Source organism: Diabrotica virgifera, chromosome 8 (assembly GCF_917563875.1).
Source record: "Diabrotica virgifera virgifera chromosome 8, PGI_DIABVI_V3a".
In the NCBI taxonomy this organism is placed as follows: domain Eukaryota; kingdom Metazoa; phylum Arthropoda; class Insecta; order Coleoptera; family Chrysomelidae; genus Diabrotica; species Diabrotica virgifera.
The window spans coordinates 180,034,113-180,052,664 of NC_065450.1; the positions used below are offsets into that span (position 1 = coordinate 180,034,113).

At 32.0% G+C, this 18,552-nt stretch overlaps 1 protein-coding gene across 1 annotated transcript in view; it reads right to left on the bottom strand.

The window, feature by feature from the left end:
• The window catches only part of LOC114339198 (ras-related protein Rab-10), a 43,657-nt gene that overhangs the window by 3,022 nt on the left and 22,083 nt on the right, over nt 1-18,552 (bottom strand). Inside the window, exon 3 of the mRNA XM_050658819.1 lies at nt 13,784-13,873. Within this exon, the coding sequence (XP_050514776.1) occupies nt 13,784-13,873 (90 nt within the window). The remainder of the gene's footprint in view (nt 1-13,783; nt 13,874-18,552) is intronic.

The window sequence follows — 18,552 nt, forward strand, 5'->3', positions numbered from 1 at the left end:
CAGACTTGTTGACATCATTCATCAACCAAAGAGATACATTAAATTTAACTTATCCATCCAACGATGTTGTTATTATTTGCTCTACTGCCAAAAAAGTGCTACAGTGCCACATAAACATTAATAAAAGTATTAATGTTAATATTGTTAATGTCCATATATTAAAAGGATTAACAGAACAATTATTATTTAAGAACTTAAACAACCATTTCAAACATTATTCCTTTTTAAAGTCACATTATTCCAATTTATTAAAATTAATAATTTTCACCTACATTAACGTCCGAATTCATCATTATAATAAAACAATTATAGATACTAGTAAAAGTAAAAGAATTTTTCATAATAAAATGACATTATTCTCTGGACAATGAAAATATTTTTTAGTTTTTGATCATTGATTATTTTTATTGTAAAACTTTATGTTGTTTTTTGTGATTAGTCAATACGATTAGTGTAATTAGTTAAATAAGTGTATATTAATTTGTGTTATTTTCGGAACTAATTCAATAAATATTATTAATTATTCTGAATCCAACTCTGTTTCATTTATGTAGAAGCTCCCCACCCCTGCAATTCTGTTTAGAAACAAGGCAACATTCGCGCAGCTATCTAAATAGGTTCATGTTACATCTCGGGCTTCTTAAATCTATGGGCAAAACCCACTTTTTACACTCCAAAACTTTATTTTTTAATAGATTGCTGTCACTTGATAAATTTCTCCTAATTTTCTGCACAAATAATAAATGTTAGTTCATTCCATCCTAAGAGGCCGGGAATGTCGCTGTTTTTCCCTTAGAGCCACAGAAGATCAGGCACAGATGGAGTCACAGTTTCAGTTAGTGTGAACATTTCCTTCGAATCTGTTATCTTAATTTCTGATAAACCTTGAGGTTTTGTCCTTTTAAAATGAATTAGTTGAACAGCTCCCTGACTTACATAAACCTCAGGCGCGGGTTTCGTTTTTAATCGAGGAATGGACTGGTTAGGAGCTACTGCATATTTTGGTGCAATACAAGAAATGCCACCTATGACGTAAAAAGTGTGGTATCCGTCAATTGTATGTACGTTAAAACCAGCGTTATCGTGCACCTGCTGTGTAAAGCACGGCAGGCAAATTTTCTGCGGATCGCCTGCGAATGCGGACACTTCCAGGCGAACAGCTTCTGCATAGCATGAACAAAATCCCAAAGAGGAAACTACATCAACCTCTTTTGTTGAGCCGTACTTTTTGTAGAGAAAACGGCCAACGCTGCAAGGAATGGTGAGAGGAATTATCTGGGCCTTACTGCCGCTACAAGACTTTGAGCAAGCGCGTTGCTTGTCTGGAGTGTCAGCAATCGCAGGCGATCCGCATAAAATTGACCAGCCGTACTTTACACAACAGGTGTACGATAACGCTGATTTTAACTTACATACAATCGACGGATACCACTCTTTTCACGTCATGGGTGGCATTTCTTGTATTGCACCAAAACATGCAGTAGCTCCTAACCAGTCCATTCCTCGCTTAAAAACTAAACCTGCGCCTGAGGTTTATGGAAGTCAGGGAGCTGTTCAACTAATACATTTTGAAAGGACCTCAAGGTTTATCAGAAATCAAGATAACATATCCGAAGGGAATGTTCACACCAACTGAAACTGTGACTACATCTGTGCCTGATCTTCTGTGGCTCTAAGGGAAAAGCAGAGACATTCCCTGCCTCTTAGGATGGAATGGACTCATGGAAACTGTCACAAGAGACATACCATATTCATATTATGAACTAACAATTTATTATTTGTATAGAAAACTAGGAGAAATTTATCATATGACAGCATTCTAATAAAATATAAAGTTTTGGAATGTAAAAGGTGGGTTTTGCCGAGACCGTTAAAAATTGGCAATTTTCAACTTGCACTTTAGACCGAACGGTTCCTCTGAAAAAAAAAAGTAAATAGTGATATTTGTAGCGAATTTTAAGTACTTTAATTTTTGTTAACAGATGATTTACTAAAAGTTAATAGTTTTCCAGCTTTTAGCAAAAAAGGGGAAAAAAGCAGAAATTTTTCGTTTTTTTCTCGATTTTTTCAATGTTTCGTCAAGAAATTTTTTCCGCAAACCTCATATTCGGATTCAGCAGCTCAAAATACATAATTAATGAAAGAAATCAGAACTACGCCAAAACTTTCCCACTAGGGAGCTCGTAGAGTGCAAATTGACTGAATTATAAAGGATAAAAAACTAAACATATAATGCACACAGTATGTTAAACAATATACACTCACGGACAAAAATATTGCATATTTTGAAATTACCGTGTAAAATAAAAATTTTTGTGCTGCCCCCAGTGTCATAGGAATAGGATTTTTTCTGAATGTGATGTTTTGAAGTATCATATAAATGGTATAATCGGATTTAAATTTGATATGGGCTACATGGTGGCCAATATAATTTTTAACTTGAATCTCATCAAGGTAAGTATTTAATATTCTACCGAGATGAAGACCTGCGTCATGGTGCATTAAAACGAATTTGTTATCCAATATGGACGGCAAATGGTAAAACATGATTATGGAGACCTGTAAGAAGGAGTGGAAACGCAATGCATCGTTTGTGGGCTAAGTTTTCAACCTCTAATTCAGCTTTCACCAATCGCCACTAGAGGCGCAAGTGTTCGAATAGGTGCTACAAATACATTAGCTCTTATGGATTTATTTATTATTTAACTAATTTTATTAATAAAATAAGAAAATCTACGGTTTCGTTTTGATTTAAATCTGTCTCCCTCCATCCCCCGATAATACTATTTCTAGGTCTACCTGTTGTCAAGGAGGTTCTGAGGAAGACAAATTTACACCAACACGACCGTAGTTTCTCGATATAAATTAAAACTATTTATATCGCAGTATGGTTAGAACGCCCTCTAACGGGGAATAACTGAAATTAATTCCGACCCTATTCGATCGGGGGATAGAGGGAGACAGATTTAAATCAAAACGAAACCGTAGATTTTCTTATTTTACTAATGCCATACTCTGTATTAGAGTACACAGACTCGTTTCATACAGGTTATCTGAACCCCAAATTGGAATATTTTCCTAGCGGTGCCTATTAGTATTGTCATACCTGGGTTAAACAGAGAACTTGAATCGAGTCGAAATTCAAAATCAGTCGAAATTTTATTAATGTTTTAGCGTAATTAGACATTAATTTATTGGTTGATTAGTGCTGAATATGTAAATGTTTTATGCCAAAAATAAATTATTTTAACTTTATAACATATCGACGTGTGGTAAAAAGTATATTCTTTTTATGCCATTGTAGATGGAGATGTGACATCAAATTTAAATTTGTCATTACTTTAGGGACGGTTGTTCGAACGCTAATCAACAATGATCACTATCAAATATTTAATTACTGTCACCAACTGTCAATGTCAACTTTGTTTGGGTTGCTGAAAACATAATTGATTACAATTATAAGACTAGTTAATCAATTAACATAACAATTATTAACATAATCGATTAATAAATCTTATAATTATTGTAATTATTTATGTTTTCAGCAACCCAAAGTTGACATTGACAGTTGTGACAGTAATTAAATATTTGATAATGATCATTTTTGATTAGCGTTCGAAAAACTGGCCCTTAATGTGGGGAATGTGGGACAGCTTATTTTAAAGCGGAAATATTTTGCAGCATTATTATCTAACTGCCACATTTATATACCAATGGTATTTCAACTGCAAATTAATTGATATCAAAAAGTTTGTTAGTTGAAAAAATGTAACTTAACTGTACCTAATTGTTTTTAAAAAGTTTAAAAAGTTATTTAAATTATTTGAAGTTTATTGATCAATTTTTTTTTGAATTAGGTATTCTTCTGATCAACATTTAAAATGCTTTTTCTTTTGAACACTTCATTTATATTCTGAAAGCTTAAAGATGTTTAAATTTAGTTAATAAAAATATATGTAAATTAACTACAGACGACAGTCTGACTTTTATAAAATTAATGTTAATTTTTGTGAAATGGGTATTTTGTCTCAAAAAATGCATTGTTTCAAAAGAAAAACTTTTAAGATCCTCTTACTGTTACTATTATAATTTTCAGGTTAAAATTAAAACCAATAATAGGTAAAACACAAATTTTATTTACACCGAAGGAAATAACATAAAAACGAATATAATCCATGAAGGTTATAAATAACATAAAGACAAATCTTCATAAAAAGTCTTATATTGAACTTCATTAAGTTCCCTTTTGAATTTTTTATCGGAACGATAACTCGATATAAATCCCGGTACGAAGCAAGTTCTGTTAGTGTCAGCTTTCTTGGCACTCATATTTAAATAATATTAACCACCAAACCCGTAATCTTATATTAACTACGAATAATTAATTATTTTCGAAATTTTCACATTCACTCCAATGCAAAACTAGCATCTATCTCTACACCAACGCCGCCCTAGTGACAAACCAAGCAAACAGGCAAAATAGTGTACACAAATTTCAAGATCGTCCTATCTCGATTCCTCTCCTCTGTGTAGGTCTCCATAAACATGATCTTTTAAAATGTTTTTAATGTACATATCAGCTGTCATTCACCCAATCACCTCCACAAGTTCGGTACCTCCTTTCCAAGAAATACCACTCCATAGCACTATGCCGCCACAACCAAAATTAACACTCTGTATGAGGTTACAACTGGCATAGCGTTCATCATATGGAAGCAAGAATTGCAAACCTTCGTCTACAGAAGAGTTGGCGAACAGTATGTCAGTTGTAACCTCATACAGAGCATTATTTTTGGTGGTGGCGGCATAGTGCTACGGAGCGGTATTGAATGGACATACCGAACATGTGAAGGTGATTAGGCGAATACCAACTGATATGTACAGGGGTGAAAAACTAAGAAAAAATGTAGTGTGATATTTAATTTCAAATATTTCATTCAAAAGAAACTTTTTATTTATTCTAAGGGACTTTCGGCCCTCGATAATAATTTAGTCTTTCAATCTGCGTCTAAATTTTTTAAAAATATTTATTAGTTTTTTCAGGATTCGAAAAAAATGGACACCATGTCCGTGGTGATATTTTCCAAATCGAACATTCGCTATCTTTGTCATACAACGCACTGAGTCGAATAGAATATGGTGACAAGACAGTGACAATTTTAAATATTTGACATGGCATCGGGAATATTTTGAATTGTTGATTAAATAATATTGATTGTGTATTTGATAAATAATTGATTTAAGACGTGAACTTAATAACACGTTATTTACTGTTTATTATTTATGGAAGATCCAAGCAGAGAATAGGTACACCAGGATATATTGTGTGTCCAAGTATTTTGTTGTTAAAGATGTTCAAAATTTTAAGCGTTCCATAGTAACAATATATTATTAAAAAATCACTTTATCACTTTTCTTCTTTTCTCAATTGAGTATTAGTTTTTATTGTACAGTATATAAATTATTACCATCACTGAATACATAGTGAAAAAATTAGTATATTAAATAACTGAATTAATAATTTATCTATAGTAACAGTTATCCAAGAACATTCAAAAGCCATCTCTTTAAAGGTAATTATGACATTGTCAAGTAATGTTTACATATCCATACCAGTGAGAATTCTACTACACGTAATTTGCCGTGTAAAGACAGAAAAAGTAGGGATAGCCGTAAAATATTTGCGCCTTCACTCTTAAGGCACATGTATAACTCTATGTAAGCGCGGAACTCTATAACTATGGAATAGAAGCGCGCACCTTTAACGCGGCAACTACTAAGAAGCTAGAAGCATTGGAACTGTTAACAAAAGAATGGAAAAAATGTAAACCATCAAAACACAAAAGCTGCAATAGATCAGACATATCATGCGTAGTGAGAGATGTGACATACTTCAATTGATTATACAAGGGTAGATCCTGGGGAAATATAGGAAGGAGAGGAATCTCATGGCTGTGTAACTTGAGGGAATGGTACGGAGGAACAGCAATCGAAGTATCAAGAGGAGCCGCATTTAAGATGAGAACAACCATATTGATTGCCAACCTCCGTCGCAGAGATGGCACGTAAAGAAGATCAGGTCAATATTCGTGTTTTTTAAAACGCTTAAACTACTGGAACATGAATAGGTCGACTTTCAAACAAAAATGTAAAACTACTAACTACCCTGTGGATCGAAAAGGAGTAAATATTTGGCGATTAAAACCTCTTTCCTCAATGGTTAATACCAATTTTCCTCGAAAATGTTGACTTTGTTAACTAAGCGAATTGATAAGAACCCCTGTTCTGTCATATCTGCTACTCCTTAGCATACCGTAGCGTTATTGCCAATACAAAATATGCTCTAAAAGTTACATTTCCTGTTGATTTTCCTGTTTGGTACGCATGTGAATTTCATCCAGCTAAAAATTAACGAGTGGTTCCATATTGACATATTTGTCAAAAAATTTTTATTTTCATTTAGTTGCTTGTATGATTGCTGCCCTTTTAATCAATTTTATTGGGGTGGTCTAATACTGTTTTAGTTTTTATTGTTAGTTAGAATAGCAAATAATATCTCATACAAGTTTGCAAAAATTTTTTTCTTCACATTTTTGAATGAATAATTCATTAGACAGTAAATCTTATTTGACCTTCTTGGAAACTGTTACACATATTTTATGAATAGGTATTATTCATTTACCATCATAAATACGGAAAAATATTTAACATGTAATTAGCGAGATTATGTATACTAGACTACGAGAATTGTAGCACAAAAATCTTTCCACCTATTACCAATTTTAACAAAAATTGATATGATTTTCCTGTAAATAATGATAAAATCATGGCACAAAAATAAACAGTTACAAATGACTTCATCTAGTCTTCTTACTATAAGTATTTAAATGAAAATGCCTCGATTTCTAACATCTAGAAAAGGGAGTGGTCAAAAAATAATTTTAATAATTAATGAATTATAAAATTGTAATTTCGTATATTGATATTGATCTACTTTTATTTTATTTTTATATCTCTGCGCAAAAAAACTGACTCTATTAAAGGGAACTAACATGAATAGTTAATATTTTAAAAATCTGACGATTTGAGCGGAAATGGGCGAGTCACAAAGTTTCACAAAAAAAGCGGATATTTCGCTAAATGAAGATAAAAAAAACTGAAAAATACGTGTATTGAATGATACGGGGGTAACTTTAAAATTTTAAATAGGAACCCCGCGATATTTCACGAAATGAAAATCAGATCGAAAAACTGAAAAATACGTGTTGAAATCTATCGAATGACATCAAAATATGACACCCCAAATTTACCAACCGCCATTTTATATTACAGATTTGGATTCCTTACGTAAAAATAAGTAACTTTTATTCGATACATTTTTTTATAATTATGGATAAATGGCGCTTTAATCGAAAAAAAAACGATTTTTGGGAATGGAAGATTATATTAAAAAATGGAAAATCCCCATTAAAATGGAAAAATTAACTTTTTTTGGTGGATCTAATCTTCACAACCCAATAGGTCCCCATGACGCTTTAATAATTGCAAATTTGGCAAAACTAATTGCAAATATCTTTTTAAAATAACTGTAATAAATGAAATTCATCATCATGGAAAAAAAATCTAACATACTGTATGTAAACAACTCCAATTAATGGTAAATATCAAAATAATCATAAAATACATAAACACAAACATAAAAACATCAAAATTGATAGACGAAGCAACGAAGCACTAAAAAGCCCAAAACCTAGGAATTTTGTGCAGTAAGATGAATCGACATGCAACTTTTTGCATTCAATTCGAGAGAGTGTCAGGCAATTTTGTGAACTAAATTTATCTTCGGCAAAAAATTGTGTACATGAGAAAATGCATTTTCAAAGTTCATCTCGAAGAGATGGAAAATGAAAAATTTAGAACTCAGGAAATATTGATGGAGATGAGTTCAATTTTTATATTTGGGGGTTTTGGAAGTCAGTGAACACAAATTTCATGACGGCGATGGTCTCCGAGATACCTGGTGCCCAAGGTGGAGCTCGTCGCCTGGGACGATCGAATAATTCGCGGGACGCGGACGTTCGAATAATTCGCAAAATGAAGATTGGATCGAAAAATTGAAAAATACGCGTTTAATATTTTTCAAAAATCTATCGAATGACACTAAAGACAACCCCCACTCCATCACCTGGAGGTGGGGTAGGGGTAACTTTAAAATCTTAAACGGAAACGCCCATTTGTTATTACCGATTTGGATTACTTACGTAAAAATAAGCAACTTTTATTCGAGAAATTTTTTATTGAGAAATTGTGGATAGATGGCGCTGTAATCGAAAAAAAAAAAACGATTTATCGTGATACCATAGGTAAATTATAGAAACGGTCTATCTCGAGAAATACACTTCCAAATAAAAGACCAAAAAATACGTATTTAATATTTTTCAAGAACCTACCGAATAACATCAAACACGACTCTCCACTTCACCACCTGGAGGTGGGGTGGGGGTTAACTTTAAAATCTTAAATGAGATTCCCCATGTTTTATTGCAGATTTGGATTCCTCATGAAAAAATAAGTAATATTTATTCGAAACATTTTTTAGAATTGTTAATAGATGGAGCTAATAAATAGTGTTTTTCCGATTATAGCGCCATCTATCCATAATTCGAAACAATGTCTCGAATAAAAGTTACTTATTTTTACGTAAGGAACCCAAATCTGCAATAAAAAAATGTGGGCTCCTATTTAAGATTTTAAAGTAAGCCCCACCCCACCTCAAGGGATGGAGTGGAGGGACGTGTTTTATGTTATTCGATAGGTTCTTAAAAAATATAAAAGACGTATTTTTTGGTTTTTTATTTGGAAGTGTATTTCTCGAGATATTAGACCGTTTCTATAATTTACCTATGGTATCACGAAAAAATCGTTGTTTTCCGATTATAACGCCATCTAACCACAATTCTAAAAAATGTCTCGAATAAGAGTTGCTTACTTTTACGTAAGCAATCCAAATCTGCAATAACAAATGTGGTTTCTATTTAACATTTTAAAGTTACCCCCACCCCACCTCCAGGGGATGGAGTGGGGTGGTCGTGTTTAGTGTCATTCGATACACGTATTTTTCAATTTTTCGATCCAATCTTCATTTTGCGAATTATTCCATCGTCCCGCGAATTATTCGGTCGTCCCAGGCGACGAGTTCCACCCTGGGCACCAGGTACCTCGGAGACCATCGCCGTCATAAAATTCGTGTTCAGTGACCTCCAAAACCCCCAAGTATAAAAATTGAACTCATTTCCGTCAATATTTCCCGAGTCCTAAATTTTTTATTTTCCATATCTTCGAGGTGCACTTTAAAAAATGCTTTTTCTCATGCATACAATTTTTTGTCGGAGATCAATTTAGGTCACAAAATTGCCTGACACTCTCACGAATCGAATGCAAAAAGTTGCATGACGATTCATCTTACTGCACAAAATTCCTAGGTTTAATGCTTCGTTGCCTCGTCTATGTAGTCCTGTCGCCAGGGGGGGTACAACGGCCTTCTTAATTCAGATGGACTTACCCAAGTTTTTTTTATGTATTTTGACCCGTAGAACACGAATTTTTTGGGTAACAGTTGATCCGGATGTCGATAAGGTTGTTATAAACAAAGAAGTTGAGGAACTACATAACAGCGATTTCTCGCAAAACAAAACATTTTTTTGTATTTTTTGGGTCATTCTAACCAAAAAATGTTCCTATAAGTTTTTTCGTAGGATGCATAGTTTTCGAGATAAACGCGGTTGAACTTTCAAAAAATGGAAAAATTGCAATTTTTGAACCCGAATAACGTTTGAATAAAAAATAAAATAGCAATTCTGCTTACCGCCTTTAAAAGTTTAAGTCAAATTATATCTGTTTTGAATATTTGCATTGCTAAAAATTTATTTTTTGATTGTTAAAAAAAGCTATAAACACATACTGTTTCCCGTGCCTAATACATGCGTTTTAATGCATGCTACTTAGAAATAGCCCCGCTTGCACTTTTACCTCCTCTACGTACTCGTTCGATTTTAAATGAGAAATCATTGAAACATCACTCAAGCACTAGGTGCTAATAGCTTTGTTTTAACAATAAAATAATACATTTTTGGCAATACAAATAATTAAAACCGATATAATTTGACTTGAACTTTCAAATGCGGTAAGCAGAATTGCTATTTTATTTTTCAATCAAAAGTTTTTCGGGTTCAAAAATTCCAATTTTTCGATTTTTTGAAAGTTCAACCGCGTATATCTCGAAAACTATGCATCCTACGAAAAAATTTGTAGGAACATTTTTCGGTTAAAATGGACCAAAAAATACAAAAAAAAGTTTTGTTTTGCGAGAAATCGCTGTTATGTGATTCCTCAACTTCTTGGTTTATAACAATCTTATCGACATCCGGATCAACTGTTACCCAAAAAATTCGTGTTCTACAGGTCAAAATACATAAAAAAAACTTGGGTAAGTCCATCTGAATACAGGAGGCCGTTGTACCCCCCCTGGCGACAGGACTAATGGATTATCGCGGGAATTTTAGAACATATTCTAGCTCTCGCACTGCAATGCAAACTTACTGCTGAGAATTCTTGAACGAATTGGGTCTCATATTCGCACTATTAAAATTCAGAGTCGCCAGGTCTTGCATTGCATATCAATGCCGCTCGATCTAAAACTTCTGACTTGTTTGTTGGTTTACGTTTTCTATTTTTTTATATACTAAAATATCTGGACTCTCGCAAAGTAAGAGAAAAAAGTGTTTCGTTTAGCAGCCGAGAGAACTGTTATTGTGGGCTAATTGATACTAAATCTTATAAAGGGGGTCGATATGGTGCTTTATAGAAGGTGAAGCAAGCCCCCAATTAGTCCAGAGAAATAATAAGATTTTTCTCGTGACACATCCCCCTCCAGGCCGAAACTAAATTGGTTGAGTATTATGGACATCTATATTAATAACCTATATGTTTCCTGCAGCCGATTTTGATAATATACATAGTTATAAACAAATGAAGATCAAAAAACGGTAAATTTTCGCTTTTTTCGTCAACTACTAAAAAGTAAAGCATTCTGAACAAATTTGAGAATAAGAAACTCATAAATCATATAAGAAGCTTCGTTGAATATCTCTAGCTTCGCTGACATATTCGCTGAATATGTCTATTCTTATTTGTTGCTTAGAAAATTGCAAAATAAGTAATAAATTTTGAGATTTTATAAATGTTCATAACTTATGTAAAAATTAACTTAAAACGTTCTTATTACACGAAATGCTGAGACTTCTTGTGCTTAAATTATATTTTAAATTTCAAATCAATTGGTCAAATAGTTTAAAAGTTATTTAATTTGTTTATGCCAAATTCATTTTTTTTTGCAACACTATAAGTCAGAAAATTATGAGGTTACAGTAACAGTTCGGACAGTTTATGAAAGAAGAAAATTTATACTAAATCCACGAGGAAAATAAACTTCCTGTAGCTGGCTGTATACCATAAATCACAAAAATACCAAGTTTTTTGTAAAAGGTATATACTAAAATACCCTAAATAAGGGTCACAATACAAAACGTTTTCGGATTAAGGAATCTATCATCAGTGTTTAAAAGCCAAAATTTGCATGCCTGAGGCACCAAAATGTATAGGGTAAAAACCCTTTAACCCTCAACTACAGACATCCGGTATTTTTTACCGGCGGGCATTCCCAAAATGTGGATTTCGTGGTAACCTCACAACTTACAAGTTCATGTGTCTCTGTACCTCTCGGGCAGTTTGTATAACAATGCTAGTCAAAGCGTGTATTGTGTATTGTCAATATTTTCTTTTCTGGTACACATCAAAAATCTTAACCGGTAAAAATTACCGGATGTCTGTGTTAAGGGAGTATTTTTATATGAGTACTATATTTGTAAATCTGAAATGTTTACATTATTTTTTTGTGTTTTTGGGGAAAAAGTAAAGAAATGGACTGTGGAAGACATCCGGGACCTTCAATGAAGGTTAAATTTGAAGATAAAAATTTTGAGGCCACTTTGCAAAAATGGAATTGCCATTTAACTTTATTACAATTTTACCGCTTGCAGATTTTTTTTCATGGATGTAAAAATTTTCGTGGATGCTATTTTATATTTCCTTTGTGATTCTATGTTACGTTTATTTGTTAAAAAAAAGTTTAAATTTTTGTCCATAGCATTTATGGCCGTTTGTTTCAATAGACCAAAAATGTTACCAAAATTCTGGTTTAATAGATTATTCTTCAAAAATCTTGTATTATATTATTAAAATCACTCATTTTACCATTTTTCCCATATCTAGAGACTCCATAAAAACACATAATGCAAAACGTTTTTGTTTTTTATTATTAACTTTATATTTTGACTCTATTTTATAATTACCGGTAAAAAATACCGGGAGTCTGTAGTTACGTGATAATATTGGGATGTCTGTAGTTAAGGGTTAAATGTAAATCATAAAGTTATTTCACATATTTATATAAAATTCATCGGATGTTATAGATAAACCTGGATGTTACCCAGGGCAACACAGGACTCTCCCCACGTGGTTGGAACTTTTTTTTTGGAGAAAACCTCACATATTGGATTTCAATGGCCAACTGACAAGTGACAAAATTTATACTATTAACTTAATTAAAAAAAATGACAAAAAGTGATATTAAACAGTGTAAAATTATTTTGCAAAAACATGTCGATTTTTTGTTTACTTATAAACAATTAGAATAACTTTTTAGCCGTTACCCGTAGAAAAATTATTTTTTCATATTTAGAAAGACTGAATTTTTATACACATTTAGAAAGAAAAACAATTGTCCTAGTACAATTAGGAACGACGTTAGCCCCCCCCCTCTTTTTTAATTCACATGTTCTTGAAAAATAATTTTGCAATATTTAGAATTATTTTTTGTCATTTTTTTTTAAATTAAGTTAATAGTGTAAATCTTCTTCTTTCATAAACTATCCAAAGTATTACTGTAACTTTATCATTTTCTGACTTATATTGTTGCAAAAAAAAAATAAATTGGGATAAACAAATTAAATAACTTTTAAACTATTTGACCAATAGCTTTAAAATTTAAGGTGTGATTTAAGCACCAGAAATCTCAGCATTCCGTGTAATAAGAAGGTTCTAACTTAATTTTTACATAAGTTATGAATATTTATAAAAACTCAAAATTTATGATTTATTTTGCAATTTTCTAAGCAACTAATATTCAGCGAAAGCCATATTGAAGCTTCTTATATGATTTATGAGTTTCTTATTCTCAAGTTTGTTTAGAATGCTTTACTTTTTGGTAATAGACGAAAAAAGCGATAATTTACCGTTTTTTGATCTTCATTTGTTTATAACTATATATATCATCAAAATCGACTGCCGGAAACATATAGGTTATTATTATAGATGTACATACTACTCAAAAAATTTGGTTTCGGCCCGGAGGGGGTTGTGTCACCAACAGGATATTTTTTTCCCTTATTTCTCTGAACTAAATGATATGTGGTGCGAGACGGCTACTCGTGTTTTTGGTTGGAGAGCTAAGGTCGTGGGACGTTTATAGTAGGCTCAAATCAAAGTTCACGGCTAAAAAGATTTACACTTGGAAGGACAATAAGAGAAATTTTAAACTCAGCTAGTAATTGGATAGCAAAACTACGTAGAGAGGCGGCGTCATAAGAAGAAAAAGCTCCATGACACACCGAATTTGTTTTCATAGAAGCAAACATCTAATTAATAAAATTATAATAATACTTACAGTTTCTCCTCTTTCTTTACTAACCACCCTCTTGTCTGTCATATCACATTTATTGCCTAATATCATCTTCTCCACATCTTCATTAGCATGCTAAAAATAAACAAATTTAATATTGATTAAAAATGCGGGCTTCCTGAGTTATGTATTAATTTATTTTAGTTAGGTAAATATACTTTTTTAAAAAAGACCCCAAGAAATAAAAGACCCGTAACACTATAGATTATTTCATTCATATGAGATTCTGACCAATAGAAAACTACAGAAATAAAAATTACAGCGATTATTTCATTCATAGGAGATTCTGACCAATAGAAAGCTACAGAAATCTGAATTAAATCAATAATTTTGGATAATCTCCCGTCGTTAAGTATATTACGTCAGATGCCCTTCGTTGCTACGGAAAAATACATTCAGTGACATTAATGACAATTAATGTTTTAAAAATTATAAAAGTGATGACTTTCAATCGTCAAATATTTATAAAAACTGTGTGTTTGATGGTACTAATTTGTACTTACATAAATAAACTGCAATAAAATTTTGGTTTTGAACAGTTTTATTCATGAAATAATCGCAACAAATTGCACTCGAACTCTGAAATTAATATAGAATTTTTGCTCTCGTGACACTTTGACATAATTTTACTCGCCTTCGGCTCGTGAAATTAAAACTGTCAAAGTGTCACTCGGGAAAAATTCAATAATTTCAGAGCTCTTGTGCAATTACTACTGATAATTTTTGATAATATCCCGTTGTCAAGCATTACGTCAGATGCCCTTCGTTACTACGCAAAAATGAACATTCAGTGACATTAATGACAATTATTGTTTTACAACTTGTCACAGAGAACACCAAGAAACCGGTTTAGCAAATATTCAGGTGAAGATATCAATAAAATATTAGTTAAAATGATTTAAAAAGACAGTTTTATTCATGAAATAATCTCGGCGAATTATACTCGATCTCTAAAATTATTATAGAGCCGTGCAATTACTACTGATAATTACCCGCAATTAAAGAAAAAAAATACTTAATATTAATTGTCATTAAGATTTCAACTTATTTTAGCAAATTGTTGATTAGCAAATGTTGTCAGTTTACTTGTAACAATATAGTATTTCATGTCTTAAAATGGCATTAAGTTTTCAACCAATGCTTGAGCAACTCTGCATCTGAAAATTCTTAAATAAGGGACAACGTTAATGTAATAAAAGCGTTTTGGTAAAATTGTGGGTTGTGGCTTAGGCCACTGTTTTCATCTGATAGCCTCAGTTCAAAACAATTCCCCTTTTTGCATATTGTTATCCATATGTCTTGCTTTGGAACCAGTCAATAATATCTGTTTTATTCCATGAAAGCGTTGATAAAGGCGAATTTAGATTATTCACTTTAGATGTATACTGCGGATGATTCATCCGCATTGAAAGATATAAACATACTCTTCATCTACATTTCATCCAAGATGCACATCCAAAGTGAACAGTGAACAAAGTAGAAGGTGTTCCTACTTTGGATGAACCGGTTGGATGATTCATCCACAGTGAACCACTAGTGTAAAATGTAAATTTGTTTTTTTTTCGGATCCTATGAACATCCCATGCCATCAAAACGCAGTTGAATAATTTTTTTTGATACGTAAAATGGCTTTTCAGTGGAAAGACGAACATATATGCATATATTTCTAGAAATATATCGTAATCATAAGTGCCTGTGGAATAATAAATCTGAGGACTACCATAAAATAAACATCCGTGAAAATGCATACCGGTCTGTACTAAAAAGAGCTGCATTTATCTGGATTAAATATAGGCGATATAAAATTAAAAATCAAAACTATCCACATTCGATATTGTTCAGAGTTAGCAAAAATTAGGAAGTGAGAAAAGAGTGGATCAGCAAGCGCTGATGTTTACACTCATCGTTTATTTTGGTTTAAAGAGTCAGACTCCTGATTTTTTTTCTAATTTTCAACATTCTTCTAGGCTACTTATTAACACCACGTTGACACTTACAATAGTTTTCGCCATTTTGAAAAGACTTAAACGAATTTCGTCAGTGAAAATGTAAATTGCTCACCTTTTCAATCTACACTTTCACTATTCATTTATCATCCGCAATATGTACATCTAAAGTGAATAAGTCTAAATTCGCCTTAACTTTTCCACTAATTTTGAGTGATAGGTGGCTTTCTCTAAAACAATAACAGCATAATTTGGAAGAAACTTCAGTGCCCGTAGAAAATAATTCTCAAAAATATCCGAGTTTATTTCTTCGTAGTAATATGTTGATTTCGAAACAAATTCAATAAACCATTCTCCACAAAACAATGTTCGCTTCCAATGTGCGTGATTATTAATCTTCGACCCTTTCCCGTGGGAGCATTTCAACCAGTTGAATATCTAAGACATATGTATCGAGAACTTGTAATATGTAATATTTTTATTTACCATACTTTTGTTTATCCAGGTTTCATTTAAATAGAACATAGATCTTCCACCTGTTTTAAATTTTTTGACAGTTGTCAAATATTTCCTTCGCCAGCAAACAATTTCTTCTATATCGTCAAATATCATTGTTTTACTTTGATTATTTTATACCGAAAATCGATATTTTAAAGTAATTTCCATAACTTATCTCACCTAAAGTGAGTAAAATTATCAACTCTAATTACTTTTAATATTATGTCCAATGTTGGAATCTCCTTGTTTAAATAGAACGAATAAACTTTTCTTGAAGGAGGTTTCTGTGAAAATCATCAGTTTCGATTGGTTGTTTTCTTTGATGATGCTGCTGATGACTCAGCAATATTTCTTTGTTTTCATTCACTTAAAAATCTGTAAATGGTTCTCTTTCTTTACACCTGCCATGAAGGAGCGCATAGTCACTATATCACAGTTATTGAAGGTTGTTGATGAATAAATGAGTCATGAACACTTAAAATAACAGTTTTTCTCTCAGAGAATAGTCGCCTTTTTTAGTTTAGCTGGAGAAAATTGACACTATTACAAACCAGCATAAATCGCCTTTTCAAAAATTGGCATTGACGAAATAGCACAAGAGATGGAATAACGATATTATGCTTGATACCTTATCACTGTCAACTAAATACAACAGAGTTAATATTATAGTCTCAAGTTAAAGTTGAAGTGACCAGACAAAATAGAACTAAATTAAAGGATGTCCGACAACTTTTATTAAATTCTATAAAAAAAGTAACGAAAGATAACTGGATCAATGCAGTAAACCAGATAAACCTATAATCATTCCTATCGGACCGGACAGTCAATCTGATTCAGATAAAGATGAAACGACGGAAGTACATAATTTATAAGTTAATCAGTAAATTCTTAATTTATCTACATTGTCTCAATAATATACAGGGTTTCCCGAAAAGATTGGTCATAAATTATACCACACATTCTGGGGTCAAAAATAGTTCGATTGAACCTAACTTACCTTAGTACAAATGTGCTCATAAAAAAAGGTACAGCCCTTTGAAGTTACACAATGAAAATCTATTTTTTTTTCAATATATCGAAAACTATTAGAGATTTTTTATTAAAAATGGACATGTGGCATTCTTTTGGCAGCAACATCTTAAAACAAAATTATAGTGAAGTTTGTCCACCCCATAAAAATTTTATGGGGCTTTGTTCCCTTAAACCCCCCCAAACTTTTGTGTACGTTCCAATTAATTCACTATTGTGGTACCATTAGTTAAACACAACGTTTTTAAAACTTTTTTGCCTCTTAGTATTTTTTCGATAAGCCATTTTTTATCGAGATGAGGCTTCTTTTTTAATATATTTACAAAAAAAATTTATGGGGGTTTTGTTCCTTTAAACACCCCAAATGTTTGTGTACGTTACAATTAAACTATTATTGTGGTACCATTAGTTAAACACAGGGTTTTTAAAACTTTTTGCCTCCTAGTCTTTTTTTGACGAGCCACATAAAATATTACAAAAACGAGCCTGTACCGCCATTAAGAAGAACAAAAAAATACACTTTCTTCAAATCAACTTTTTTATTCCATGCCTAGATTTTGTGTCACATTGGAACTACTAAAATTGATTATCTATAACAAGAAATCGAAAATATTATAACTAATAACTGATTAGGCAATATAGAGAAATAGTCACTGTCATTTTGACAAACCTGTGTCGGTTTTCTTAGTGTAATAGCACGATTCTCTTATCTGTTCTGTTATCTGTTCAGTGCAGTAGTGTATTATTTCTAAGATATTGGAATTCGTTAGTGTTGATCCAAAGGGAAGTAGTGTTTGTATATAATTATTTTTTATATTTTTGTGTAATAGAACTAAGTTATCGGACTACATATTTGAAAAAATAGATTATTATTAATTGTGAGTTTAATAGGTAAGTATATTTTATGTAAAAATACTTCGAATGTTAATGAGAGTATATAAAGTTTTATTAGGATTTTTTATTATAGAAATATCATCAATAGTTTAAAATTTAAATAAAAAAAAAATAAAAATACATGCTTTTAATAAAATTTTCACCTATTTTGGTTTATTTTTATCAATATTTATTTACTAATAATAAAATTGTTTTCTATTACTTCCATTTAGCGCGCCTATAAGTATATTGTCCCAATATTGAGCGTTCATCTTAGATAGTGTCAAATACCGCCGACGCACTGTTGCCAAAGTTTCGCAGAACTTTCGAAAAATTGTGTGATACTATCTCCCGAATTAAAATTGATGACGCGTTGATGTGGCCTCTTAAAACTTCTTAAGGTAATGG